The sequence below is a fragment of the Harpegnathos saltator genome, unplaced genomic scaffold, assembly GCF_003227715.2.
Source record: "Harpegnathos saltator strain DR-91 unplaced genomic scaffold, Hsal_v8.6 scaffold694, whole genome shotgun sequence".
NCBI lineage: Eukaryota > Metazoa > Arthropoda > Insecta > Hymenoptera > Formicidae > Harpegnathos > Harpegnathos saltator.
In genome coordinates this window covers 2,052,099-2,078,877 of record NW_020230531.1, presented here as the reverse complement: position 1 = coordinate 2,078,877, position 26,779 = coordinate 2,052,099, and the positions used below count along the sequence as shown (strand labels likewise).

The 26,779-nt window shown below is 49.3% G+C and overlaps 2 protein-coding genes across 7 annotated transcripts in view; both read right to left on the bottom strand.

Moving 5' to 3' along the window:
• Positions 1 to 26,779, bottom strand: part of Sesn (Sestrin) — a 201,487-nt gene that overhangs the window by 138,083 nt on the left and 36,625 nt on the right. The gene's annotated exons all lie outside the window — the stretch shown is intronic.
• Positions 1,675 to 15,684, bottom strand: LOC105189614 (uncharacterized). 4 transcript variants are annotated; one of them, XM_011151839.3, is made up of 3 exons: positions 15,281 to 15,684; positions 13,185 to 13,321; positions 1,675 to 3,372 (listed from the first exon to the last, which is right to left on the bottom strand). In XM_011151839.3, the coding sequence occupies exons 2-3, from the start codon at positions 13,222 to 13,224 to the stop codon at positions 2,843 to 2,845; spliced, it is 570 nt and encodes a 189-aa protein (XP_011150141.2). In that variant the 5' UTR covers positions 13,225 to 13,321; positions 15,281 to 15,684; the 3' UTR covers positions 1,675 to 2,842. The 4 variants fall into 4 exon arrangements, with proteins under 4 accessions (XP_011150141.2, XP_025161108.1, XP_011150142.1 ...); XM_025305323.1 differs by lacking the exon at positions 13,185 to 13,321 and having other exon boundaries at positions 15,521 to 15,680; XM_011151840.3 differs by lacking the exon at positions 13,185 to 13,321 and having other exon boundaries at positions 15,281 to 15,676.

Genomic DNA, 26,779 nt, shown 5'->3' with positions numbered 1-26,779 from the left:
GGGATCAAGTTCCTCCGCGTGCGGCGCGCATGCGAAAGCGATAAGGCAGATTTAGGAAAATTTTCGAGATCCCTCGCGCTCGAGAGTCTTCCTCCGTCTTTCGTTCCGATGCGCGCCTCCTCGTCTCTTTCTCACGATTAACGCGTGCCATGCGCGGCGTAAGCCGCGTCGTCGTCGTCGTCGTCGTCGGGTCGTCTGACGCTTCCGTCATTTAGAAAAAAAGAAACAAAAAAAAAAGAAAAAAAAACACATTGTCACCCACGTAGCGTCGCAATGAAGACGCGCGGCGGATCGTGTCGATCCCGTTGGCGGTCGGACGGACAAGCACACCTTCCATGGAAGCGACTCCGCAAAACGAAGCCAACAAACGGCCGCGCGTCGCGTCGCGTCGCGCGCAGTGAGACTCGAAACGCGCCGGGACAATTATTCGATAGAACGACGCGGAAAATCGACATGTACGCGTGTCGCTTTCCCCGAGTCGCGGCGGTATTCCACGCGCGCCAACATGGCGCGTTCGTATCGAGGATCTGCCAGACTCAATAACGTTGTATACAGACACCAAAGCCGCCCGCCGTGCAAAACGTCGCGGCTTATCCGTCAGTCTCTTAGGCCACTTGGCGATATTGACGTGGATGGAAAACGCGAGGCAACGCGAGCGGCGCCGGTACGTCCGCGTTCTCGCTTCGCGATTAGCTTCGCGAGCGAGGCCGAGCTGTTGTTTCGCACCGTTTTCCCGATTTTACGCTGCCGCTCTCGGTCTCGAATTCTCGCCGGCTGTTACTCGGACTCTTAATCTAAAACCTAACGATAGCAGGTCCATAAAACGGCCGGGATAAATCTGCAGTAGCAGCTGCCGTATGGGACCATTAAATCTTAACAGCCGCCGGTGTAACCGTTGCTTTCTGGAACGGGAGGTAGCTAGGTAGATAGGTGGGTAAGCGGCTCTCGGGCTTCTCCCAATGCCACCTGTAGCAAGTGCGGGGCTAAATCGAAATCAATCGGTTGCCAGGGACGAGCCGGTGCCGACGGGGTCGGATTAGTCGTGAATCTGAGCCGCGGTGCACGCGAAGCAGCTTTTTTTCTCCACGACGTGTGCGACGTGTGCGCGAAGGTGAATTTCGAGTATAAATTTCGTCGTTGGTTCGCGCGAAGATATTTTTCACGGATTAAACATCGCGCGAATGTGAATTGTTCGCGCTTTTCCCGGGAATTCCGCGGGGCCGCGCGGATTCGCTGATAATCAATTGTGCATTGTTGCAAGTTGCGGAGCTATAAACTACCGGGAATTTTGCATATAATTCGCCGTAGCGTAAAGCAGTATCTATGTGAAACAGCATCGCATAAATAACATTAATGATCTCTCTCGCGGCATGCGCAATGTTAAAGAGCACGTAACATGAAGCGCGCCGTTTCATCGCGACTTTTATAAACTACGAATATCTACGAAATAAATGAAAACGCTGAGAGTACGCGAGTACGCAGCCGCGAGATGAATGCGCGATTCTATTCCACGCGAAAATTATGCGTCGTCTGTCTCTCTTTGATTCAACTCTCGAACGATAAAAATATGCGCGTTGCACGCTCACATTTTTTCATTTGTGTCAGCAGTGGACACAAAAATGGAAAGAAATGTGTGTGTATGTGTGTGATTCCGAGAGTTATATACTTCGAGAATACTTTTCCCCGTATATTTCCTTTTATTCAATCTTTCGTTTGATTCTTCTATGGCGCATATATACAAAACATTTAAAAAATTTAGCTTATACAACATTTAGCACAAAATACAATGAATCGCTGCATCTCGCATCGCCACGACAGGATCGGCGTGGGTGACTTCCAAGTGGAGTGTCTCGCGCCTCATCGCGACGTAATTGCGACAGAGATCAGTCTGATCGGCACTTGTAACATCGGTACTGTCAAAGAATCAAGCGAGCCAAGCCGTATCCAAGCGTCTCTCGACGTCATCGTCCTCTCGCTTATTACGACCCGCCGATTCACCTCGTAAAATACACGCGCGCGCTCGCGTGCGCGCGATTTGGATGTTCTTCCAGCGTGCTTCGAGAATGTCCGATCGTCACTGTTAAAAATACCACAGCCGACCATATATCGAACCGGGGACGCTGTTCGATATACGCACATCGGATTCCCCAAACGCCGCTCCGCCATAAATCCCGGCGAAATCTCTGGCATGCCGCGGTATCGACGAGGCGCGCAAACCGCGTCTTCTGGATCGATCGGACAGCGCGCGGACACGACCGGTGCGCAATCAGCGATCCTGAGCGATCGATCCGCCGCCAACCGCGCCTCCGTCCGTGCTCGAATCTGTCGGTCGGACCGCTGCAATCTCTCATCTGCGTTGGCCTCGTTATCGGCCAGGCGAGGAGGCGGGCCAGAAGGGCTGTACAACAGGCCGCCGGCTTCTCCGATCGAAAGAATGCCCAAGAGAGTATCCTCGCTGTCCACCGAAGAAGGATCCCCCAACACGAGCGATTGGGCACGTCCGAAGACTCGCCGATGACATGGTCGAGCGAATCGAGCGAGGCATTAACGCGACAACCGTCGCCAGCCGCTGGCTGTATCCTGTATGATCAGCGGAGACAACTGGAGCGCGCGCGACGGTCGACAGACACCAGCAGCAGTGCGCGGTTCTGAGCTGCATCTTTTCTCTCTCTCTCTCTCTCTCTCTCTCTCTCTCGCTCTCTCTCGCTCTCTCTCCCTCTCTGTCTGTCTCTCTCTTTCTCTCTGTCTCAATGCATAAAAACAAGTCGAAGTGATGGCGTTTGATTATGAAGGGAGCCCCTCGGCCCAGGGCGACGTTTCCCGCGATCGACATGAGAACGGCCTAACCACCGATTAGTAACCACGGCAAGAACATGGTGACGCAGAGCGCCGCCAGGCAGCTGGCGCACATCGCCAACGGACTCGCGGCCGGCTCGGTTTCCGCCTCGACCGTCCAGTACTCCTCGTCGCGCTCGTACTCGTACACGTCGACCTCGCAGCGGAAGCAGACGCGGGCGGTACTGCTCTTCGGGTGCGAGCTGTCGCGGCGCAGCAGCAACGCCGAGCCCTTGCGCTCCAGCTTCCAACCGGGTTCCTGCATCAGCATCTGCGTCATCTTGCGTCCTGGAATGTCGTGAGATTCACGGCTCGCGAACGCGAGGAAAAGTACGCCGGCTGGCTCCCGGGAAACTCTCGGCGGCTCGGCCGGGATCGCTCGCTCGCTGCTCGCGATATCTTCCGCGAGGCGGAAGTACGTTCTCACGCGGAAAACAGCGCCGCTAGTTGGCTCCCAAAGTTGCGCCGCTTCCGCGACAATATCTTCGCCGGCGTCTCGTCGTCGTTGTTCCGCGCCGGAGGAGGACCCGCTGATACCTGCAAGGAAAGTTCCAGCATAAATCGGCGGATCGCGCACAGTAACGTGATGGTGGCGGCAGTTTAATAACAGGTCGCGCGCGCGCGCGCACATACACACATACATATACGGTGGCTCAAAAGGATGATCGCGCGCTTGATGCGGAGAGTTTCTATTAAACTATCGCTATTTTGCGCGTCGTAAAATTGCCGCGTTGTGTGTTCGATTCGACGTGACAAAGAGCCACGGGGATCGACCGCCGGCTTGTTGTTGCAACTTGGCGCGCGTGCTTTTTTCCTCCCTACCTATCTCCCTCCCTCCCTCTCTCCCTCCCTCTCTCTCTCTCTCTCTTTCTCTCTCTCTCTCTCCTGTTTTCGTTTTGTCGCGCAATGAAACGATCAGTTTCGTTTAAGTGCGCTACGTGCGCACGCACTGGTTCGTTCAATTTCGCACGATTACATTCAGCACGCTCGAACACGCGCACGCGAGAGCGCGTGTTTTTTTACTTCATCTATTTCAGTCTTTCGTTTAGTGGTGCTTGCGAGAGCGAGAGTTATATATATATTTTTAATTTGCACGCGCATACACACACACACACACACACACAGTGGGCAGTGTGCGTACATGTATATCAAATATTTCGAATTACACCGTCCGTGCGCAAAATTATTTCTAGAATTACATACATTCTTTTGTTTTTTTCGTTTAACCGAACGATGTGTGCGGTCACCCGCGGAGTTCCCGAATCTCCCCGGTGCGAATGCTTCTCTCCCCCCCCCCCCCCTCAGTCGTCCCGCTTGCGTTGTCGAGCAAACGTCGCGTTTTACAAAGCCGTGACGGCCGCGGGCGGAAAGCTACACAGAAACCGGTCGTAGTCCGTCAGGACAGCGCGGGTGATTCATCAGCTTCCCGTCGGCAGAAACGAGAATTAATCGAAGCAACTTCGACAAGTTCGCCGCAGCTTCCGGCAGCGAGATCGCGAGGCTGTTAATGTTTCCCGTCGAACGGCCAAGCTGGCCGCTGACAAAGCCACAAATTTACGAGGCCGAGCAATCTCGTAAATGTACCGAAAAACGATCGCGAGCGAAAACTCTGCCAAGCCGGTAACGAGCGATAAAGTGCTCCGGCGGGCAGTCGCGTAATTGCAAATAACAAACCGCTTTTATTTTCTATGTAATGGGAACGTATGATTTCGCGCGCTCGCGCGCGTCAGCCTAAATAGATGCGTTACAATTCCCCGCCGCTTTGGATCGATTCGCGCATTTCACGTATTCAACGTGCGCATTTTGTGCGTGTAAATTGTTTTTTACACGACGCGAGTTTGAAGTGACTCAAAGGAAAAAAAGAAACGTCGGGGGAGGGGGGGAAGGGGGAATAACATCGAGATAGATTTCATCCCATTTGTAAATGACAATGGAGGTGCAAACTCACGCGACAATATCAATTTACGGGATTTTCCTGCTGCGAGAGTCTGGAAAATTGCTTATCAGATATCTCCCGATAAATCCCGCGCGATAAATTTCCAGCCCGGCTCTTTTCGCCGGCAAGTACAAAGTAACGATTAAACATTTATCGCGGACGGGCAGCAGCCCGACGAAGACATCTGAGGGGAAAGTTAATATAGAAGCGAGATGCGGCGTTTAAACGCGTCCATGTTCCCGGCAGATCGTCTATTTTCTATGCTTTGTTTGCCGTGGCTCCCTGGTCAATTCCCAACAAAGTCCTGAAATACTCGGTGTCGCACTGCAGGCGATTACACTGCAGTTTGTCGTGCCGATGATTAAAGCCGGTCGAATTAAATCCGTTTGCATGCGAGGCCAAACAGAGCGAGTGACAATGCATCCCTAATTACAGGCAGACGACTCACGTCAACACGGGCGGGCACGAAAAGCGGACTCGAGATTACCGTTATTGAGGAAAGCACGCGCGCTCGTGCTCGTTATCGTATTATCGCGTGTCGTCTCGCTTCTTCGTTGATTCAGACAATTTATTATTCGCGGAGGCGTACACATACAAAAGAAAAAAAGAAAAAAAAAGAATTGTTGTTTCTCGAGGCGAAGGTGTACGTGCGATTTTCGTCTCCGATATTCTGCGATGATGATGATAAAAATCGTAAAATAAAATAAACGTGCCCGAGAAAAATTTCTCCAGGTGTCGGGGCTTCACGGGAGGGGAGCGAGAGGGGGATGTCCCGAGTCGCACCCATCCGAACGTGCTTCATCTCGATTTACTGATGATGTGAATACACACGCAAGGCGCAAAGGGAAAAATTTCATTCATTTTATATATGCATATGCATAGGAAATTCAAGCCGTGACATAAATTTAAATGACACAGTATCCAACTTTCTGAATAACAATATACAGGCATACAGCGGCGCACATAATGAGATAGTAATTTATTGCAATATTAATATCCCGCATAATTTGGCGAAAGTTACAAGCCGCAAATGTCGTTCGGCTCAACAAGTAGTTTTCCGTGACGGAACTTTTAATTAGTTAAATTCAACTGTAATAATAATACCGATAACGCGAAGTAGCTAACACTCTCTCGTGAACGGACTTTACAAAGCAGCTGCATTATCGTCGCGAGTTTCTCAATGCCCTCGAAGCGAGAGAGACGCAAATTGAGACCAAGTGCCACAAAGTATAACTTACGCGACCACCTTTCTTAAAGCTAGACGAGAGTAATGAAACTTCCTCAGACTTCCTCTCATCTTCGTGTGTTTTACTTTCCCGCAAGAACAATGGCTGTTCGACTGTCTTAAGTTCCATCTCTCTCTCTCTCTCTCTCTCTCTCTCTCTCTCTCTCTCTCTCTCTCTCTCTCTCTCTCTCTCTCTCTCTCTCTCTCTCTCTCTCTCTCTCTCTCTCTCTCTCTCTCTCTCTCTCTCTCTCTCTCTCTCTCTCTCTCTCTCTCTCTCTCTCTCTCTCTCTCTCTCTCTCTCTCTCTCTCTCTCGAGCGCGTCGTTGTCCTCCAGGGAAAGAACGCGACGTAGAAATTAACACATCAAATGAAGTTGAATGCCGGCGTGGATGCTCGAACAATGGAGGATTTGTAAGTATAAAAGCGGCCGATGCATTCATCGAGCAAAGTTCAATTCAGACTGCATTAGTGAACTCGAGCGTATCAAGTGTTCTAGCGATCGCGAAGTCAAGCTGAAACGAGTGAAAATCACAGCGCGATTACAACCCGCCTGCGTTATTGCGATGAACGATGGAGAAGCGCGTGTGACAAATTCACTGATGCAAATCCATTCGGACTCGAGACCGGGGCGAGAGGAAACAAAAGGGAGCGCGCAATACGAGAAGATTGCTTAATTTATCTGCAGACTTATAACACCATTTTATTTCGTACGGCTTGAAAATAAGACTTTCAGGTGCGTTATTCTCGAAAGCTGGCTCTGGGTCATAGTCTCTCTCTTCCCCGCGCTGTCGTCTGGACTATTCAACGTTAAAGCGCAGCATACTTTGCAGAGACATAACGCGAGTGCGAGCGAGCGGGCGAGGCAGAGAGCTAGCCTTCTCTCGAGATTATTTTAATCTCGATGAAAGTAGGCAGCATACCGGACTCATTCAATTATAAGACAAATTACGACTCGAGAGCCAGGTCACGAGAGCCCGCGACGACGAGAACGCGTCGAAGTTTGCCGAGAAAACGCGCGACGCTTTATACTTCGTCGAGTTATCGTGGTCCGGAAGGTTGCAAGCAGTGGCGTAACCGGAGTTTCTCTCCATGGGGGTCAATAACTGGCACGCGATAAGCGATAAAAATCCGGTGACGAAGTACCGATAAAAGAAACATCGAAAACATTTACCCCCCCCCCCCGTTTAGCGAGTCGTCGGTAATCTTTTCTATAGAAACAAGCGTTCGTCCGTCCGTCACTCGACGATCGAGCGCGCGCGTTATCGAGAGAGAAAAGAAAGAAAAACACAGGCTGCAAGCGAGATTGAAGAAAGCCTGATCCGCTGGAAACGGGCCCATTGGCCGACATTTCCTCTCGGACATCTCACGGATTATTATCTCCCGGACGTTCACACACGTTAATGTAACGCGATACACGCGAGCGATTCGAATCGCCAGGTGGAACTTGGCCTCTGTATTGTCGCGGATCGCAGCTAATGATATACAGATGACTAACCCGAGAGAGGAGGCGATCTTTGCTACCGGGAGAGTCGACGGAATGCTCGGTATTCTCGAACGAAGTGCAAGAACAAAGTCCCTTCCCCCCCCCCTGCCCCGTGCATTAGTAATTCCGCAAACTTCTCGACTCGCGGAAAACACGTCGTGACATTTCTTGCCGCATTCCGCGACGGTGCTTCCGAGCGGACACTTGTGCCGCTTTCCCCGAGTAGCATCGGGGACCTCGCAAAAATCGCGGCGATCCGCGGCCGAGAGTAAACATTGATACGCGGGCAAAACAGGGGCTCGATGTCGCGACACGCACTCATTTCTTTGATTACGCCACTGAGTCGCGGATGAGAGATACTTCTCCGTGATTTCTCCGACATTCGTACGACGTCGTCGTTTCTACCGCAGCGGAAATGGCACGTGCTACTCGCAGCTATGCTAATGTGCGCGTATAGATACGGCGAGAAAGAGCTCGTTGTGGAGTAACGACCTCGTTTGAAATTGACCTTTACGCCGCTCGCACGAGTGTGCAGGTGGTACGCGCGCTTCAGGGTCCACGCTCGCCATGGTGTCATTGATAATTCGCGCGGCGAAGTCGGCGCGCAGAAAGAGAAAATTCCACCTGCACGGCACGGCAGAAGTTGCTGTCGCATCGAGACAACACGTCCGATAAGTGTCCGCAACGAGAGCACTCTCTCTCTCTTTCTCTCTCTCTCTCTCTCTCTCTCTCTCTCTCTCTCTCTCTCTCTCTCTCTCGTCCGCGGACTTAGCAATTTATTATTTATTATTAGCGTGTTGGACTTTTAATCGCGGCGTATCGTAACGAGAGTGTTTTCCAGCGGCGGGAGACCACTCTCGACTCTTGCCTCTGACGAAGTTTAATTGGATCACAATGTCGAGGATCGCATAATTTCTGTGTCGCAAAAAAAGAAGCGCCGCCGCTATCTCGTCGGGATTAAGCCGCGGAGAGCCGAGTCGCGGATAAGTAAGAAATTCGCAAAGTAAAAAGGAGGAAAATTTTATCCCATATAATGTGCCGAGCGGAGAGCGCAGAGAACCGCAGAGCGCGCAAATCGAGGTCGAAACGCGCCGCTCGCAAACGATCGGTATCGCGAATGAGGCTACCGTCGAAATTGGATTTTCGCTCACACAGCGTGATATTCGCTCTCTCGGACGACGACGGAGCGTGGAGCGGGCCGCGGAGATGCGCGCAGTGCGTGCGAAAAGTTACAACTCCCTCCCCTCCCTCTCCACGAGTGGCGATAACGAAGAGACATTCCCGCGCGATAGCCCGTGATTCGTTATCTACGAGATACGCGGGCATTTATTATCTCCGCGCGCGCGATGGATGCCGCGAGCGGGAAAGCCGAGAAGCCCGATAGCCATACGTCGCGAAAGACATTTCATTTGAAATTTCCAGTCGCGCGCGAGGAAACCGGATTGGTGTAGGATATCCTAGAAAGAGGATGATGATATTCAGCCGCGCTCAACTTACAGCGGCGTAGTTGCCAGCCGGATAGTTGCCTCGGCGGGCAAGGGGAAACGAGAGAGGCAGGCACGTCCCAATTTAGTAAAATGCCGGCAAGAGGAGCCTCTTTCCGCGTTCGCTCCGCGCGCGCGCGTCTTCCGCCCCGACGTAAGTTTCACAGCCGATCCTACGCCGCCTCATGCGCCTACTCTACTCATGCGTGATACCCGCGCGGGTATCTCGTCTGCTTGTCCCGTCTATATCCGGTTACAAATGAAAACGTCAAGTTTTCATCAAGGCCGCGCCAGACGACGCTCTCCCCCGCCCCGGTCAGCTCGAGCGCGAGCGCCGCGGGATACAAACGGGACGCGAAAAAGCTCGCGAATCGTGTCATTTGCAAAGGCTTTTGTAGCTTTCGAGCCTTTTGTTCGACGAACTGGCAAATCTCGACGCGGCGCAGTCGACGCACCACGGGCTTTGATGCTGCAATTCGGTCGAAAAGCGCCGCGCCGCGCCGCGCCGCGTTTCCGTGCACGCGGAATGCACGGCAGCGAAAACGTCGGGGAAATACAAGCCGCACGTCACACCGCGGTGGATCCGGAGGAACGCAGGTGAAAAACGGCAGCGTGGCCGGAGTCGTCGCGCAAGTTCCCCGTTTAATTTCCAAGTGACCTGTATTCCAACGTGATTCTCATTTTGGAGAATAAGGCACAAAGGAACGCGCGCGCGCGCTCTCGGCTCTCTCGACTCGGCGCTGGCGTTGGCGAATTTTCGTCCGGCATTCGGCCGCCGCTGGACCCGCCCGAGAGCGTCAGTGGGGGTCCGCGAAAAACTCGTTAAAAGTAAAAAATTCGCACGAGAGCGAATTTCTCGATTACGTCACGTCGCGCCAAGGTTTCCCCCTGCGCCGATTTTTGCCGCCGATTGCGGCGGACCGGAGAGATTTTCGCGTCGGAACGCTCACGGGCTTCGAAAAGGGCTTCTCCATTGTTCGGGAAGTACCGCGAATGCGTCCCGATCGAAATTCAACGACGAGTGCGTCGCTGCCACGGCACGGCACGGCACGCACCATGCGCGCTGAGAAGTCAGCGGACGCCGGAAGGACGGCGATAGGAGACCGCCCGCGCCGGCCGCACGCGAAACGCAGCCGTTGTTCCTGATTTTATAACAGTCCCGCACGCTGCACGCGAGCGATCGATCGTCCGAATCGACAGATCTGGCGTGGATTCGGCGACACAGCGGCGAGGCCTTCGTAACCCCTTTTCGCCAGTCACCCATTGTCCTCCGCCCACAACGGCAAAAATCTCGATGTCCCCGTTGAAAAAGGGAGAGCCCGACGTCGCGCGCGTCCGGAATTCTCCGTTTTTACAGACGGGAAATATTTTCCGTGAGACGTGAACAGGACGTGCCGTTTCGCGAACGAAGGCACCAGCAGACGAGAAGAATGAGCCTCGCCCACTTTTTTCATACGGACGTGATTATGCTTCGTGAAAGGGAGAGAGAAGAGGGAGAGAGAGGGAGAGAGAGAGAGAGAGAGAGAGAGAGAAAAACGTCCACGAGAAACGTCCATGTCGGAAAGATTATTAAACTCGAATTTTTAGTATCCTTTTACACACGCGCTTGATGTATAAAATATTTCGCTAAATATGAGCATTATTTCAGGGGGAGAACAGAGAGCGAGGGAAAATGAGAGAAGGCAGGAGAGAAGAGAATGGTGAATTCAGCGCAAGGAAACGAGCAAAAATATTTGCACGAACGTTTGTTCCGCACAAGCCTGTTGACGTGTTTTCGCGTTCCAATATAATTCCCGTTTTAAATTGTTTTAAGCTTCGTGCTAGATAAGCATGAAAGTGTATTTAAAAATATAATCAGAGTAGAGTCGTACGCAAAGTATAAAAGCGCTAACGATCGAGCAGTCGAGTGTGGGAGTCGGTTACGCGATACAGCGCAGGTTGTAACAAGAGTTATCGAAGCGTGAGAGAGAGAGCGTTCGCAGTTTGGGCGGGATAAATGTTCGTACGACTTTTTATAGCGCGTTAAATCCGCCCGCCGCATCGCGATCCCAAATCTTACGTAAGCGCGCGCGTGAACGAAAATAACGAGAAAAGAGGAACGCGACGCGTGGCATGGCGAAAGCCGTTAGCGCGCGCCTCGAGCGAGCGCGGTTTTAAATATTCGGGACGACGCACGACCGAAAATTATGTGTGTAATCATTAAACACGAAAGGCATACACTCGCCGTGAAGAGGCCAATTTGGCGGCGAGTATCTGTTAACGTCATTCTCCCGAACGGCGCTTTTTACGAGAAAACCAGACGCGAACAAAAGGCACCTCGCATTCCGACTTCGTATAAAGCGCAAACAATACCGACCGGTTGCGTAATACCAGATACCTTGACCGCGAAAAAACGAAGCCCAGGGAATGTAGATTGCTTTATCCGCTCGAAATGCACAGTAAAACGTGCACGTAGTACGTTTCGTAGCCGTTGAAATTTCCGCGAACCGCCACGGAGAATATACCAGAGTTTTCGCATTGTACGAACGACGAGAGGAGAGCCGATTGTTTCCCGAAATCCAATCAATAGTACGCCCCGAGGAACCAACATTCACAAAATCAATTCACCTCCGTCCGAAAAAATTAATCGTAAACGAGGTTACACAAGGAAAAACGAAAAGATTCCCCGCCCTCCCCCCTTCACTCACTCGAACGTCGTTCGCGTTTCGCTTTTCGCGTTTACGACGTCGACGACGACGTGGAAAAACAATGTGGAATAATAAGCAAATATTGCTTTGTTCATCTCGCGTTCTATTCGTCTGTATTTGCGCCGAGAAACCGCGCGCACGGCTTGAAGAAAGCGACAAACGCCGCGTCGCGGACCATCGCCATAAATAAGATCCGCGAGAAAGAACGCGTGGACACGCGAGAGAGGGACATTCTTCATGAGCGGAGCACAAAACCTCAGCAAGACGGACGGTGGACTTGCTTGAAAAATAGCTCGTCTCGTTGCCGATATTCATTAGGCAAATGAAACGAGGCGAGGCCGCGCACTTGAGGACGCGCCACGTAACCATCGGAGGAACTGCGCGCGCTTCACAAGGATAATTGTATTCTTCGACTCGTCGAGTCGTCCTGTCGCAGCTTGTGCCGCGCCGTTTCGATGGCTTTTTAATTAAGCGAATAAACTCCTTGAAAGTCAATTGCCTAATTGGACCATGTTTATATTCCGAATGCGCTCGAGAGCAATTAGCGAAACTATGGGATAGCGACGCAATCCAGATAGTGTTCCGCCGAACACACAGCCGCGCCGCGTCGTTATTCCGGCATAATGAGCGCGGCAGCGAGTGCATCGGTTCGCGATATTAAAGATCGCGCGGGCGGGCGATTGGGAGCGTTTTAGCCCCGTTAGTTCGTCGAATTTACACGGAGCGTCAGCTGTTTGAACAAACATCCGCGTTAAAGCCGACCGCACGACCGTGCAAGAATCGCCTTTTCGTCGGCGCGCCTTGTGTCAAAATCACCCCCAACACTTTCGCCGCTCGCTCGTCGGCACACTCAAAGTCGTGCCACCAGATTTCACTGCGCATTTTGTTACTTCAGCGACGGCGCTCGTGCTGCGAATGACTTTCGGCGAAAATCGAACGAGCGCGCGCGCGCGCGCGCCCTCGCGGAAACATCTTCCTTAAGTGTGAAATGAAAACAGAACGAGACGCGAGACGCGAGAAACGATCGTTCGCGAGTTCGTGAGGAGACGTCTGGAAATTCGATCTGAAACGCGCGCGCGGGACTTCCGAGTGCACGTCAATTTGAGCCCCTTGAGCTTATCCTGGCGCAAAATTACTCACACAGTAACGCGATCTCTTTCACCGTCTCGTGGCTCGTGGAGATATCGCGAGAGTCCAGATAACCGTAAAGTCGGCCGCCGATTCGCATCGCCGCGAGTCGATCGCGTGAGAATGCAGCTGCCGAGTCGCGATTCCTTATTACGGGCCGGCGCGGCGGCGCGGCGGTGCGGCGCGCGTTTTCGCGCGAGAGAGAACGTCCTCTTAAGGAAGAGAAGCGACCCAAGGGCGTCGCGCGTTGCTTCCATCATGACCACCGACGACGCTGATTCGGCCGAACGCGCCCCGCTCGACCCTGCGCGTATTTAATCGACGGCCGACGGCCATGCAAATTTGCTTGATGCATCGGCACAAAGCCCAGATATGCGTTTACATAGGCGGCAAGGTCGTCACTTACCATTGCTTACTGCGATCCGACGAACGGTCGATATTAGCATTTCAGATGCGGCTAGGTACGCGAGATAACAATCTACGGGGTGTGCCGAAAGTGATCCTCCCGTTTAACAAACGTTTAATTCGGAGCCTCCTCTGGCGCTACGGTGATATGTAAATTTGGAAGATTGTATACATTAGCGGATAAATCTCGCGTACGCGCTCGTGGGAGCGGTAAAATCGCGCACGATGATCTTCGCTCGCGCCCTCGGTGCAGTCTCTCTCTCGTCTCGCCCCGTGTCTGATTTTTGCGCTATCCGTTGCGACTTTCGTGAACAACCGACTCCGGAATAATCGAGAAACGCGATCCCATTCCGCGGATCTATTGAATCTATTTTATTGGATTGAATTTTATTAGATTAATCGTTAGATCCGTTTTTCTCTTCAATGTATGCGTCCCTGAGGATATTAATATCCTGTAATTCGATAGTTTTAATTAAATATTCGTCGAACAAAGGCCATGGAAGGATACGAAATAGACCGTAAAGGAGAAACGCGATTTATATAATTAATTGGATTTTAATTTCTCTCATATCAAGCGTGTCAAATTGCCGGCCTAATTTTACAGTGCATTTTGGAACATATCAGTCATGTGGCGTGATTGACAAATCAAATATTCGAGCGGTTGATCAAATCCTTTCGTTTCAGCCTCCCGCGAGCGTTAATAAAGTTAATTTTATATTCAATCATCGAGACACTAAAGTTCGCCCATATTGCCGCGATATGCCCATAATGCCACCGAATGCAATTTTTGCCGAGCGATATATTTCTCGCAGAACCGCTCACATTTTATACGATACATGTACATCTCTGATCGAACACCGACCGGCTCGAATGCTCAGCCGAGAACGCGAACAAGGAGCGGGTTAGCGATCGCCGCGTTTGAAATAATAACTCGCATTATTCATCGCGCCTTTAATTACTTCGCGCACATCGGATCGCTAAATGGAATATCAATCGCCTTTCTCGAGAAACAACTCGCCGTTTCCGCTTGTCGATTGTGATCGGAGGCGGTCGGTATCGCCGATGACGGCGATAACATTCGCGACACGACATTACGCATTCTGGAGTTTTTCCAAGACGGAACTTTCTGTCTGTCGAGCGACACTCGCCGCCAAAACGCACGGAGAGCTCGTCGCTCGCGTCTGACCCAGAAAAACAAATCTCACGCCGCGACGCACGACCCGAGATCGAGAAAGAAAGAAAGAAAGAAAGAAAGAGAGAGAGAGAGAGAGAGGTGCGCGTTTTCGCTATCGCACTTTTATTTCGGCGGGCGATCATCCAGCAGCCGCGCGACTCTAATGACTCACTGTACGTCATCTCGCGCGCGCTCGTGCGCGGCTTATTTAGTATGGCACCGTATAAACATGACACTGACGCGCATAATGTCCGTAATCGCGAATGAATACTGCACACACAACACAGCGACAATCGCAGCGGTTTATTATGGTAATAAGCGTTTACAACGCGGACAGTCGGCGCGTAATGAAACGTACGGATGCGCACACTCTGGGGCTCTGCCTCTGGCCGTTTCTTAGCTATCCCCCGACGAGCTCGCCGTTCGTGCCTAACACAATCCGTGGCCTCGTTATAAATCTGCCGCGGATAGCAACAAAGTATTCGCGAACGACGTAATTCGAGCGCGTATGCTGTTCGGCCGTGGACTGATAAAACGATTGCGCCGCGCCGCGCGTAGAAAACACCAGGCGGGATTCTTGACATTTTGCGCAAAACCGTCTCGCGAAAAACGACCAACGAGACATTAGCCGCGCGCGATTCATTATTCAACGCGACGCGACGCGACGCGGAAGACGATGGAAACAAGAGAAAAGAAGAACGGCGCCGATCCGTCAAGAGAGTTTCTCTCTCGCTTCTCCCGTGGAGTCACTCGTGAAGAAAAAAAAAACGGCCAAGAGAGAGAGACGCGTAATTTATATTCACGATAAAAATCATTACATCGCGCAACGAGGCAGCGGCGAAACCTGACAGTTCAGCAATCCGTGCGCACACGTCCCCGTTTCTACATCGCTCTCACTCACTCTCTCGTCACACCGTACATACCTGGGGATAAGCGAGACACGCCAGCGCGGCACGTGAGAGACTCTCCTAATGCGGAAATCGCTCGCGAATGAAGCCAACACGACGACGCGGCTCGGCCTGTGTGTACGTACGTGCGTACGTGCGTGCGTGCGTGTGTGCGTGCGTGCGTGCGTGCGTGCGTATGTCGCGGTCGCACACGTGCGGCAACAGCACTCCGTGGGGTAGTATCGAGTCCTCGCAGGTGCGCAATCGTTTAAATACCGGGGAAGCCCACGACACACGTCCTATCCCAACGGCGTACGATGTGCGAATGAAGGGTCGGCGAACGACGAGACGCGGCGCTACTACAGCCGGCGCGGCCGCGGCGCGCGCGTTCGCCACGATTGGCGCTTGCCGATGGCACCGCGCGCGCTGCCGCGCTGCTTCATCCGCCGTTGAGTCGACGGCGCGGCTCGCGCGCGTGCTACACTCTGGAGCGCGCGCACACGGTCACGTCGTCGCCGTGGACACGTCAGGACACCTCACGTTACCGAGCCTTTTTCGCGCGGACCAAGATCTCGCACGAGCACTCTTCTAATAAGAGTACATCTATTTCCAGACGCATGAGCGATGATGCAATTTACCGTTAACGACCAGCTGCCGTGCGCGCGCGATCGCGCTGCGCACGCGGTGCGCGGCGTGTAAGAGAAAATTTATCTCCTTTCGAGCGCGCATCGAGCTACTACTCGTGGACTTTTTAATTGCTCGGTTCGTTATCGAGGCATCCTCGTGCGACAAGAAAATTCCGGAGAGCTCGCAGAAACCCTCGCGACCGCCCGATACGCCCGATGCGCGTTGCACCGCGCGCGCGATGCTCTTTCGAAATTTATCGCTCTCACTCGATCGTGTGTGTGTATGTGTGTGTGTGTGCGTGTGTGTTCTCTGCGCGCACTTCCTGTTATTCAGTTTCTTCGGAGACGCGCGTTAGTAAAAAAGTGCAGGTTTTAAATGACACGAAGCTATTTCTAGTCCATCGAATATTAAAAAGGATACGGTGATTAATATTAATATGTTAAATGTAAACATCAAGTCGAAGGAGAGAGTGACGTGGCCGCCTCGGTCTCTCTCTCTCTCTCTCTCTCTCTCTCGTTTATAAGAAGATTGCAGAAAAAAGTTTATAAGAAGATTGCAGAAAAGAATAAACAGCCCAAGTACCTCACCTCAGGTTGCTGAAACTTATGCAGCAGTCCAGTCTGGTGAAGATGTGTATGATTGAGGCATTTAAGATACAAAATCTCAGCAGATGAATTATGAAAGTTAAAAGACTGATTTCAGAGACAAGAGAGAACATAAAAATGCCTTTTTTACACTTTAAATGATTATGTTTTCACGGTTGTTGACAAAAGTCATTGTGTAAAACTAAATAATCGAGAGAAAATATGTTATTTGACGGACGATGTTTGTGTGCATACACATACCGCGTTCCTACGTGTTTATCTTCGTAGATTACTATCGTCAAATAGGTTCCGCTCAATTTCTGAAACTGACGACCTTTTATTTCCTCAACAACAGTTTGTACAACGATAAGATTCTCAGCGTGTAGAAAACACCACGTTTCATACGAGAGATTTGTATCTCAGAAAATAAATTCTCCGGTAGCAGCTGATTCGTGCAACACTCGTCTGTTATATGCTTCTATTTTAATTTTGTACAGATGCTTGTGTGCAATAATACGTAAAGGTAATATTTACTTAATGAAAATAAAAAGCGAAGAACGTTATTACGTTCGTTTTTCCGTTTCCTTAAAATTCACGTGTTGCGCGTGCAGTACAAATACAAAGCGAACGGTAAACGTCAAGCAGCTGCATATTAATGTGATACAATAATATATTATTTACTCACGTACGCAGAGAAGAGAGAGAGAGAGAGAGAGAGGGAGAAAGAGAAAATACAGTGCACAATTAAAGTGTATTAAATATATTTTAAAATAAATATATTTTAAAATAAATTATAAAAGTTTAAGAGGAGATATGTGTGGAAAACTTAGTGATTACTAAGTTACTCCAATCTTCATTTCGTTATAATGATATACTTTAAGACACGAATTGGTAAAAAATATTATATATACTCTCGTATATATTTTTACCTTGGCATCGTACTGTTAAGCATAATAATATCTTAGATCGCGTATAAAAAACAGGTTGAGATAACATTATTTAAGAGAATAATACATAACGATAATACGCGCTGCACAAAGGCATGCATTCAATTCCCGGATATCATAACAAGGACTCTGTTTGAGTCTCGGCATCGGTATGCAACGTAATAATATCACTTTGGTGTCTTTTTGTGAACACAATTTGCGTCATATCGTTACATAAACATATAATATTGATCTAGCCTGGTCAACGATAAGAAGCTATTTTTCCACAAACGTCCCGAACGATAAAAGCTGCGTTTAATTGAACGAGGGGAATCAATCATTATGAAACAGAAGAGGAGAAGGGGGGAGAGAGAGAGAGAGAGAGAGAGAGAAAAAGGAAGGGAGGGAAAGAAGGAGAGAAAGGAAGAAAGAGAGCGACGTACATCGGATAGAAGCAATATCCGCGGTTCGTTTTAAAGAGGCACTTGCTTTGTGCTCGATTTCACCCAGGAACTGTATAACGACGGCAATTTTTTTGCGGTAATGTGTCGTTCTAGCGACGATACGGATTTTCTTTCCGTTATTTGCGTTACAGTCTTATCGTTTCTCCCACCCTTCTCTTTGTCCTCCCGGTCTTTGTTAACTTACGTTAAAGATAAGGTCACTTTGTCGTAATAACGATGTAAAAGAGAGAGAGAGAGAGAGGAAAGGAGGGAAAGAGAAAGGGAGGGAGCAAAGAGAGAAAGAGAGAGGGAGGGAGCAAAGAGAGAGAGAGAGGGAGCAGAGAGAGAGAGAGAGAGAGAGGAAGAGAGACGGGGAGAATTCGCTCGCTGATGTACTTTAATGTATATCAGCGACAGTGGCGGATTTTCTAATGAGGCACGGAACGCTCGCTTTAAGCTTGGCACTTGATACGGAAAAATGGAAAAGTTGTTAGACAGATGAATATATTCATCTGGGAGGAAATATTATTTTTGTAAAACTTCCGCATAGAAACCTTTGATTTATTATGATCTCCGCGTGTGCCGCGGCGATACTCGAAACTGACTTGCATTCCGCACGATTTCCACCTGCGTTCCACTCGCACGATTGTGTTCTATATTCAGCGTTCTTGATAAGGATTACGAATAAAATGGCAACGAGGTTCGCGTGAAAGCGCGAATTATATCTCGCTGCATAATTCAGACTTGAAATCGTTTCCTCCCTATTTAACTATTGATTTTTTAACATTGGCATTAACTCCGTAATTGTTGAATCCGCCATTGACCAGCAGCGACCAGTCTTCTGTCCTGCATAGTCTCTCGCGAATGTAACCACGGGCGCCTGATACGGCAACAAATTTCGACCACCGCGAGCGAACTTGATGATTTGTGAACTTGGGAAACTAACTCCGACATAAGGTATCCACGCCGCGGTGGAGAGGACGTTCTGGAATTCCTTGAAACTCTCATAAGGATATAGCGAGACGGCCGCGGCGCGGCGAGCTGCGAGAGATGTATCGGTCAAATCAAACTATCAAGTATACTCATACGACCAAATGATTTAACGAGCAACAACTAAAACCAGCCAAAAGGACGGCGACTCCGATGCCGTATCGAGCAAAACTGTTTTCGCTCAACGTCGCGATCCCTGAAGATAAATTTATGCCCGGATACGAGCCAACTGCATGCACCGGCGGCGCCGTGAGTACATCTTCGGAAAATTTTCCTCTAAAACGTCCCTCGAGCCACTCGCTTATCGCCCCCTTATCTACCGTAAAGGAGAAACACCGTGAAATATCGAAACGCGATTCCTCTCTTGCAAATTAACATGACGCGAGTTTATAGCGAGTAACGATCGCGCCGATACGAAGAAACGTCGCGATACAAGTACAAGTATATCAAACCGATTCCTTCTTTCTCCGGTTTTGTTGAGGAAGAGGAAGAAAAGCATAACTTAGCGACACAAGACTGAGCGAGCGAGTGAAATAATAACGCAAACCGAATATCGGGGAATGCTAATTTCGTCTGTTGATGAGAAACGCGTGTAGCTCGGTCGTAGTCGCGGGGTATATGTATGTATAAATCACGGATTGTATAAATCTGTCCTTATCTGACGCGTTCACGTTCGTTTAGAAAAACTAACGACCAACGTCCGTGCTTTTTTTTGGACGCTGCGATAAAGCGCAAAATCTAGCTGGGTAAAGCAACAAACCACACGTGAAAACGGTAACCGCCATGCGTTTCGGCCAGCGATAACTTGGACGGATGTCGTAACGCCGAAGGCGTGTCGACTTGATCGGCCAATCGAGCCCGTTGTGAATCGACTCGACAACGAGGACGAAACCGACGCCTGTGTTTGCCACGGTGTGGTCGGAAATCAGAGCTCGAACAATGCCGCGCTCTATAGAGAACTCGTGTTTTAACTCGAGGCCTCGGCCACCCGCAGAAAGTAACAGCGAAGCTGTCGGGAAGCAAATGAAACTCTACTCCCCGAGTCCCGACGCGAACGGGACTAATAACATTCTCGGCGACTGCGGCAATCGCGACGGGCGGGATTTTTAATTGTTACTCCTTCGATTAGCATCTCTGCGCTCGCTCCCTCTGCGTCGCGCAAAGCTCGACTGCCATCTGTGTTTAAAAGAAGAAAAATCCCGCGCGTGCGTATTCCGGTGTGCAGTTTCCAGTCTTGCGTAAAATTTTGCTTCGTCGATCTCGACGAAGCGAAGAGAGAACGAATGAAGCCCAGCGTCAGATTTACACCTCAATCGTTCCCGTTACTCGGAACAATTCCATGCGGATCGGTTTAACCTATAGCAGGCTAAAGGAATGTTTTTCTCAAGCTGTAATTACTGCGGGCCGGGAGGAGCGATATAAGAGGAGCAATCGGCCACGAAAACGTAAAGGCCGTTTCTCTATCCCAAATCGATACCGATGCCGTACATTACCGTCGACGGTATCGACATTTCTATCGGGACCCCGGGACATAACAATTAAACCGCGGCGGAAAGATTGTGCAAGACGTTCCCTCTCACGGTGGTAATCTACGGAGAAACGTAAAAGCAGTCTCACGCCACGAAGTAATCGACACGGCCCGATAAGATAGTTATCGCCCGATGGAAGATTGTGCGCACAATTCTCTCCCGCTTCACTATCGGCGACGACGTGGACGTCGGAGTCGGGAATGCCCAAATACCTCGTGATATAAAATCGTTGCTCACTCGAAGCCCGGTGAAAAATCTACGTGCTCGACGATATATTGGCGCACTTGAAAACATTCCGCGCATTGATATTGTACTCCACCGTTAAAGCCCACGTAGATTACCCGCGTCGCTGTGCGACGCATCGCGAGACTCGTCCATTTTCTTCTGCATATTTCACTGAGAACCGGTTCTCGCATCGTTGGAAAAGCTGCGCGCCGCAACAATATGTAGGGACAACAAACCGCGAGCGGCGCACCTACGTCACGCCTACGTCCAGTCTAAGACGGTCTTTATGCTCCTTTACGTAAGTATATATTATATAAGAGCTTCTAGATTAGATTTATATGTACGTAAGCGTATTTACTTCTCTCTCTCTCTCTCTCTCTCTCTCTCTCTCTCTCTCCCTCGAGAGAGAGAGAGAGGGAGATAGGTACACGGTGCTTCGCCGGGCGATCCAATAGCAGATAATACCGGGACTCGATTGTATTTAAATTCAGGCTTCCGGACCCCTCGTTGTAATCACGGTGCATTACGTCGCCGCGCGCCGGCGAGACGCGATTTACTCCCGCGCGGGACTCGTCTCGGGAAAGATTAGATTTCTTCCACAAGCCACCATTTGCCTTCAATGCCACACAGGCTCGGGACACGGACTCACGAAAATTCTCGTTTTTCTCGTCGCCCATTGCTGATAAACGGCTACGTTAAATCGACCGCGATCGACACGCGATTCGTCCGACAGAATGAAAATGCTAAATGATATTGCGAGGGCGGCCTTAGCCGCGCGAACGAAGTATCGGATGACGACGACTTATTTCCCCAATAATTCGACGAAGCCCGTTGTTCCTTTGCCCGGTGTAAAGTATTCGTCGAGGGAACGATCAAACCGGTCCCGGTCATTTTCAATACGACTCCTCTCTGAATCTCTCTGAACATATTACTGAGGTAATATTACCATAGATATTCCGGTTGCGGAGGGTATTTATTTAAGCGAGGGACTCCGAGCCGAGCGTGAACTGCGTGAAATGACCAGAGATTTCCATGAAAAATCTCGCCATTCCACCGTCAGACGCCGGCCTTTTTTCCGCGTTATCTCCACGCCACGTGCATCTATTTCGCGTCAATGATATCGTCGGCAGCGAAAAATGAAGAGGCGAGGGCCGAGAGTCATTACGTACGCCACGACGTTCCGATAAACGCACATGCATAATTGCGTTACACGGCGCACTAACACCATTACGCCTTTGATAAATCATGCTACACCCGGGCAACATTTTTTAATAAAATTGCCAGCCAGAGAAAGCTTGCGGAGCGTGTACTATAGGAGAGGGAAAGAGAGCGACGAGAGAGAGAGAGAGAGAGAGAGCGCACGCAACACGCCGCATTCGACAACGCATAAATGTCGTTGAATGTTTCAAACTTTGTCAGCGTGTGGGTTTTTTTTCACAATACAGATATGCGTGTTATCTTGCTTAAATTCTCCTACGGATTGTTTGTTCCGGCGAAAGTAAAGAGAGGCTGCACCAAGAAGAAAAGCACCGGCAGACACACGAGAGTAATCGGGGTAGTCGGGGTGGTGAAAAAATTGAATTGCGATTTCTAATTATCGCCGCGCGGCGCTGTGCCGCGAAAATTATAACGCCGTGTAATTCGCGCTTGATTTATCATTCGCAGCCGCGTTGCGGACGAGTCGCAGCTTCGTCGGAGAGATGCAAATTTCGCAGCGACATTTCATCGTTACCATGGAAATTGCTTTGACGGTTTATTGGTTTCGTAACTAAATGTAACATAATTAAACGGCGGCGCGCATGACATGCCGATTCGCCGGTGTACGCGCTACGCCAAAACCAGCTGCAGTTTCAAACAGCGCATACACAACAAATGATTACTTTGATCTATCCTCTCCCCATCGCTCTTTTTCCCTTTCCCTGGTGAAGGCAGAAAGAGGAAGTGGAGAGATAGAAAGAGACGTAAAAAAAGAAACGTCGCGAGGGAAACGCCACGTGGACAAGAAATAAAAACCCCGCTTCCTCCACAGAAACACACGATAATACACCGACGTGCAAACGAGCGTAGAAACGAAACATAATTTGCGAGCATGATAAAACAGTCGCGTCGCAATCATCGTCGCATTCGACCTTTTCTGCGGTATCTTTCAAAACGCACGCCCGCCCGCGAAATTAAAGCAATTGCTACCTTCTATTCATAGGAGCCATTACGTCGAATTGATAAACGCACGCAAGCACCGACAATTGCCGCGCATTAAAGAAGACGAGGCGATGTCAACGACCCGCCTATATATAATCATATATAGATGAGGGCACCGTCGAGAGGAATGGAGGGTCATGGGTAGAGTGGCCGGTTTTTATGCGACCCCCTAATCAGTGTACCTTGGCGTTCGCACGGGGGAGTGAAATTACATTTCGACTGACGCTTCAGCCGCGACGACGCGAGCGCCGGATGAAACAATCCATGAAATCTCTTTCATGGATACACTTCCCCGGCGCGGGCGGTCTTTATCATTAATCCCCAATGTTCTCGCGATTAATAATTCATGAGAGTGAAGAAACGCACTGATTAAATCGGTATGTCTTTAGACCTCGGCCCGGGTAAATGCGCCCGCGCCTCACCGCGCGTACTCCAGCGCGATGAGATATCGAAACGGCACTGGCGCAATTTAGGCACTAATTAACGCCGTTAGCGCGATTAACTCTGAGCGCAACGCTCTATGCCCTTTACGGCAAAGGACTGACGCCGCCGCCGCCGCCGCTCTGGGCTTTAAGGCTGAGCTGCATCCCATGCTCTAATACGCAATTAACCGTTACCAACGAAGGGAAAAAATAATACTCGCGCGGAAATGGGAGGGAAGAGAACACGGAACGTTATAAAGCGATCCGATTTAAGCCCCGATAATCCCGACGCGGTGACAAAACAAGATACCTTCTCGGGAAATCCTTTGATATGCACGCTCGATCTGTCTATAAATGAAATTCGCTGAAAATCCCATATTAGAGAGTGTTGTGTTGTAAAGTAAAAACAGTTCGCGGTAATCGCGGTGTGTCTTGCGGAACAGAAAGGCAGAAAGCGGGAAATACAGAGAGATACACGGAACACACACACACACACACGTCGGGCCACCATTTCCACGAGTGCGTTATCAGGGAGATTGCGGTAATACAAATTCCCCGGATCAAAGGGGGAACAAATGAGATCGAAGAGATTCCATTCGGTCTCTAATGGAGCTTGTACATGAAACACTTATGAGCTATTCGCAGTCGTTTGACCCAACAACAATATTCATCGACCCGGCCAAGATTCCCGCGGAGTTTCTTCCGAGCACTTCTTCCCAAGCTCTTCTTCCCAAGCCTGCCCACGACTCGATTCTTTCTACCTAACTCTCTCTCTCTCTCTCTCTCTCTCTCTCTCTCTCTCTCTCTCTCTCTCTCTCTCTCTCTCTCTCTCTCTCTATTTCCTCCCTCACATATTTCCCGCCCCTGTTACTTATTGGTGTTATAAAACGCCGCGCGTCACTACGAAATGCCGTGTAAATCGACTGGCGGCGCGGCGTCAGAAATTCGGCTTCCGCTACGAACACGCTTCCGAAATACTCGGCCGAATTGCGAGCCACTCCTCCGTTTTCCCGGATAAAGTGAAACTTCGTTTATTCGAGCCATTCCCGATACGGCGCCGGCTCCGATACCTGGGGAACCACCGCAAAGTAGAACGTTCGATAATATCCCTTGGAAATTGACCGGCGCGGATATGAGATAGTTATATAGAGAGAAGATATATTTTCGAATAACCCGATAAAAGTGCCGGCGAACGAGACCGGGCAATAAAACTTCTTATAGAACGACCAAGAAGAAAAAAAAAAGAAGAAACAAATACAGCTCGTGTAAGCTTCGCAAAGTTCTCCCTTTAATATAGAGAAACATACAAAAATGATAACGGTAACTGTTTGCGACGGCATACGGTGGATGGAGGACAGGAGGTACACACATGCGCGTGTCAGCTTTTCCGGAATAAATTCTCCGCAGGAACGAAGAAAAGTAAAATAGAGAAAAGCGTATCGCCGAAAAAAAGCCTACTACTTAAAATACGTCACTTTTATTCGCACGAAAACATTCAATCGCTGCTCCTATCGTAGCGAGTCGCACCATTTTCCCCGCGCGGGAAGGACGGGGCGCGTGTAAATATTCCTCTCAGCCGATTTAGACACAACAACCAGTTCTAATCTGCAGCTGGAAAAATTGCTCCGGTCTTGCTTGGGTTGGCATCGTCGGTAAGAAGTAGTAGTTACATGTGTCTGCATAAACCGCCGTGTGTGGTTTCTTTCGGATATATTTATCCTCGCGGCTGCATTCAAGGATACCGAGCATGATATTACGCGCATGAGAAATGGGTCGCGTGTCACTTACACGAGTAAGATCCCGCAGATAGATCCTGCGAAAAAAATGATAAAAATCGCCGAACGACGCGATACATCATCGGCTGATATCAGAGCTCGATGATCGATAGTTACATTGTGAACGGCGACGCGGAGAGCATAGAGGATAACGCAAAGATGACAGAGAAATCAATAAGCGATTTATCACGTCGATAGAAATTTTTTATCAATAAATACCTACAATTAGACGTATATGTTCGTCGCTTGTAATCCGTAAAACCTGCAATTTGTCACTTGTCACTCTTTGCATGTATATTTTTCATGTGTGTTCAGACTGATATTATCAGATGGAGATGTATGGTGCTTATGTAATAGAAAATTCTGCCCTCTCTCCTTCAATTTATTATCATACGAATTTTACGAACGATGTAACCCTATAAAACCACCGTGTGTATGTGCGTGTGTGCGGTGTACTTGAAAAAGAGATTATTAGCTTACTTACCTGCCGTTTACAGCAGAAACGCACTTACAGCTTGAAAAATACACTCGATACACTTTATAGTAAATTGTGGCAAAAGAAGAATGACGCGGTGAATTTCCTCTGTTGAGGAAAAATCGATGGTAAAATTCGAACACGGTGTGTTCGTGTTTATCGCGATAGACCCGAGTGCAACGAAATAATTTTCCTTTTTCCATTTGACAGGCGAGATATATGCATCCCTAGTTGACTGAGAGAATTGATTTCTGCGTAAAATAATACCTCAATGAAAAAGTTTAACCTGCGCATGTTCTCGCATTTCTGCATACACACTCTATCTCCGCGGGGCGTCGCGTATACGACGATCAAATGTGCGTATAAATAACAGCGTATTTTTATCCTTTTCTCGCTCAAAAAGTGCAGCGATATATGCACGGTGCACTGCAATATGTGACACGTGAAGATAATTATTACGGCTTCGTCGAGCCGTACATTTTCGCGATAATTCGCGCAGATATACCATCCTTCCTTTAGCATTCACTTTACCCACCACGTAACAATCAACAAACTCGTATCATAATCTTACCTGCCTGCAAAACAAGGCACGATAGCGTGCATTAAAATCCGCGTAAAGTCGCGATAAAAGAGCCGAAATCGTGTTTTCCATCGGAGATTTTCCACATTATCGTTTCGAGTGATACTTGATTTTATAATTAGGTCAATTACTAGATCGCGCGACCTACTACAGCGCAAAGATCGCGATAAATTCGTTTATGAACGCGTAATATATAAATTGCAGCGCAAAATGAGATTCTCGTTAATATATGCGACACGTTGCACACTTGCGTCAGCGATTTTCGCGCGAGATGCGATTCGAATGCCACATCAAAGTACATTAAAATTCATAACAACGTGATGATATTAATAATTTATAACGTTAATACTTCATATTATAATGTGATAATTAGATAATTAATTCTTTGACTCATCAGAGACTGCCGAGAACGAGAATTTTCCCTATGCGGTCTATGTGAATATCCAATCAATATCTGTGAAGCTATACGCCGATTTTGCATACTATTAATTAGCTGCGTTAATTACAACGCGCTGTAACATCACGGTCGAGCGATAGCTCGACCATTACCGCCACCTCTTGGGCGACATTGCAATCAATAGCTTCTGTACCCGGTATTGATAAAACATAAAAATTTATACTTTTGCGGATTAAAAAGTAAATACAGACGAAATAAAAGTATTTTTTGTGCCGATGTTTACAATTCTAAAGAATGCGACACGAGTGGTCGCGAAAAGATATAAAAAACCGAGAGGAAAAAAATGAAGATTGATTGTAATGA

Coding starts and splice junctions, on each gene's coding strand:
- LOC105189614 (XM_011151839.3), bottom strand. CDS start 13,224: ATGCTAATATCGACCGTTCGTCGGATCGCAGTAAGCAATG. Junction 3,373..13,184: donor TCGGATCGCAGTAAGCAATG/GTAAGTGACGAC, acceptor CTTTCCTTGCAG/GTATCAGCGGGTCCTCCTCC.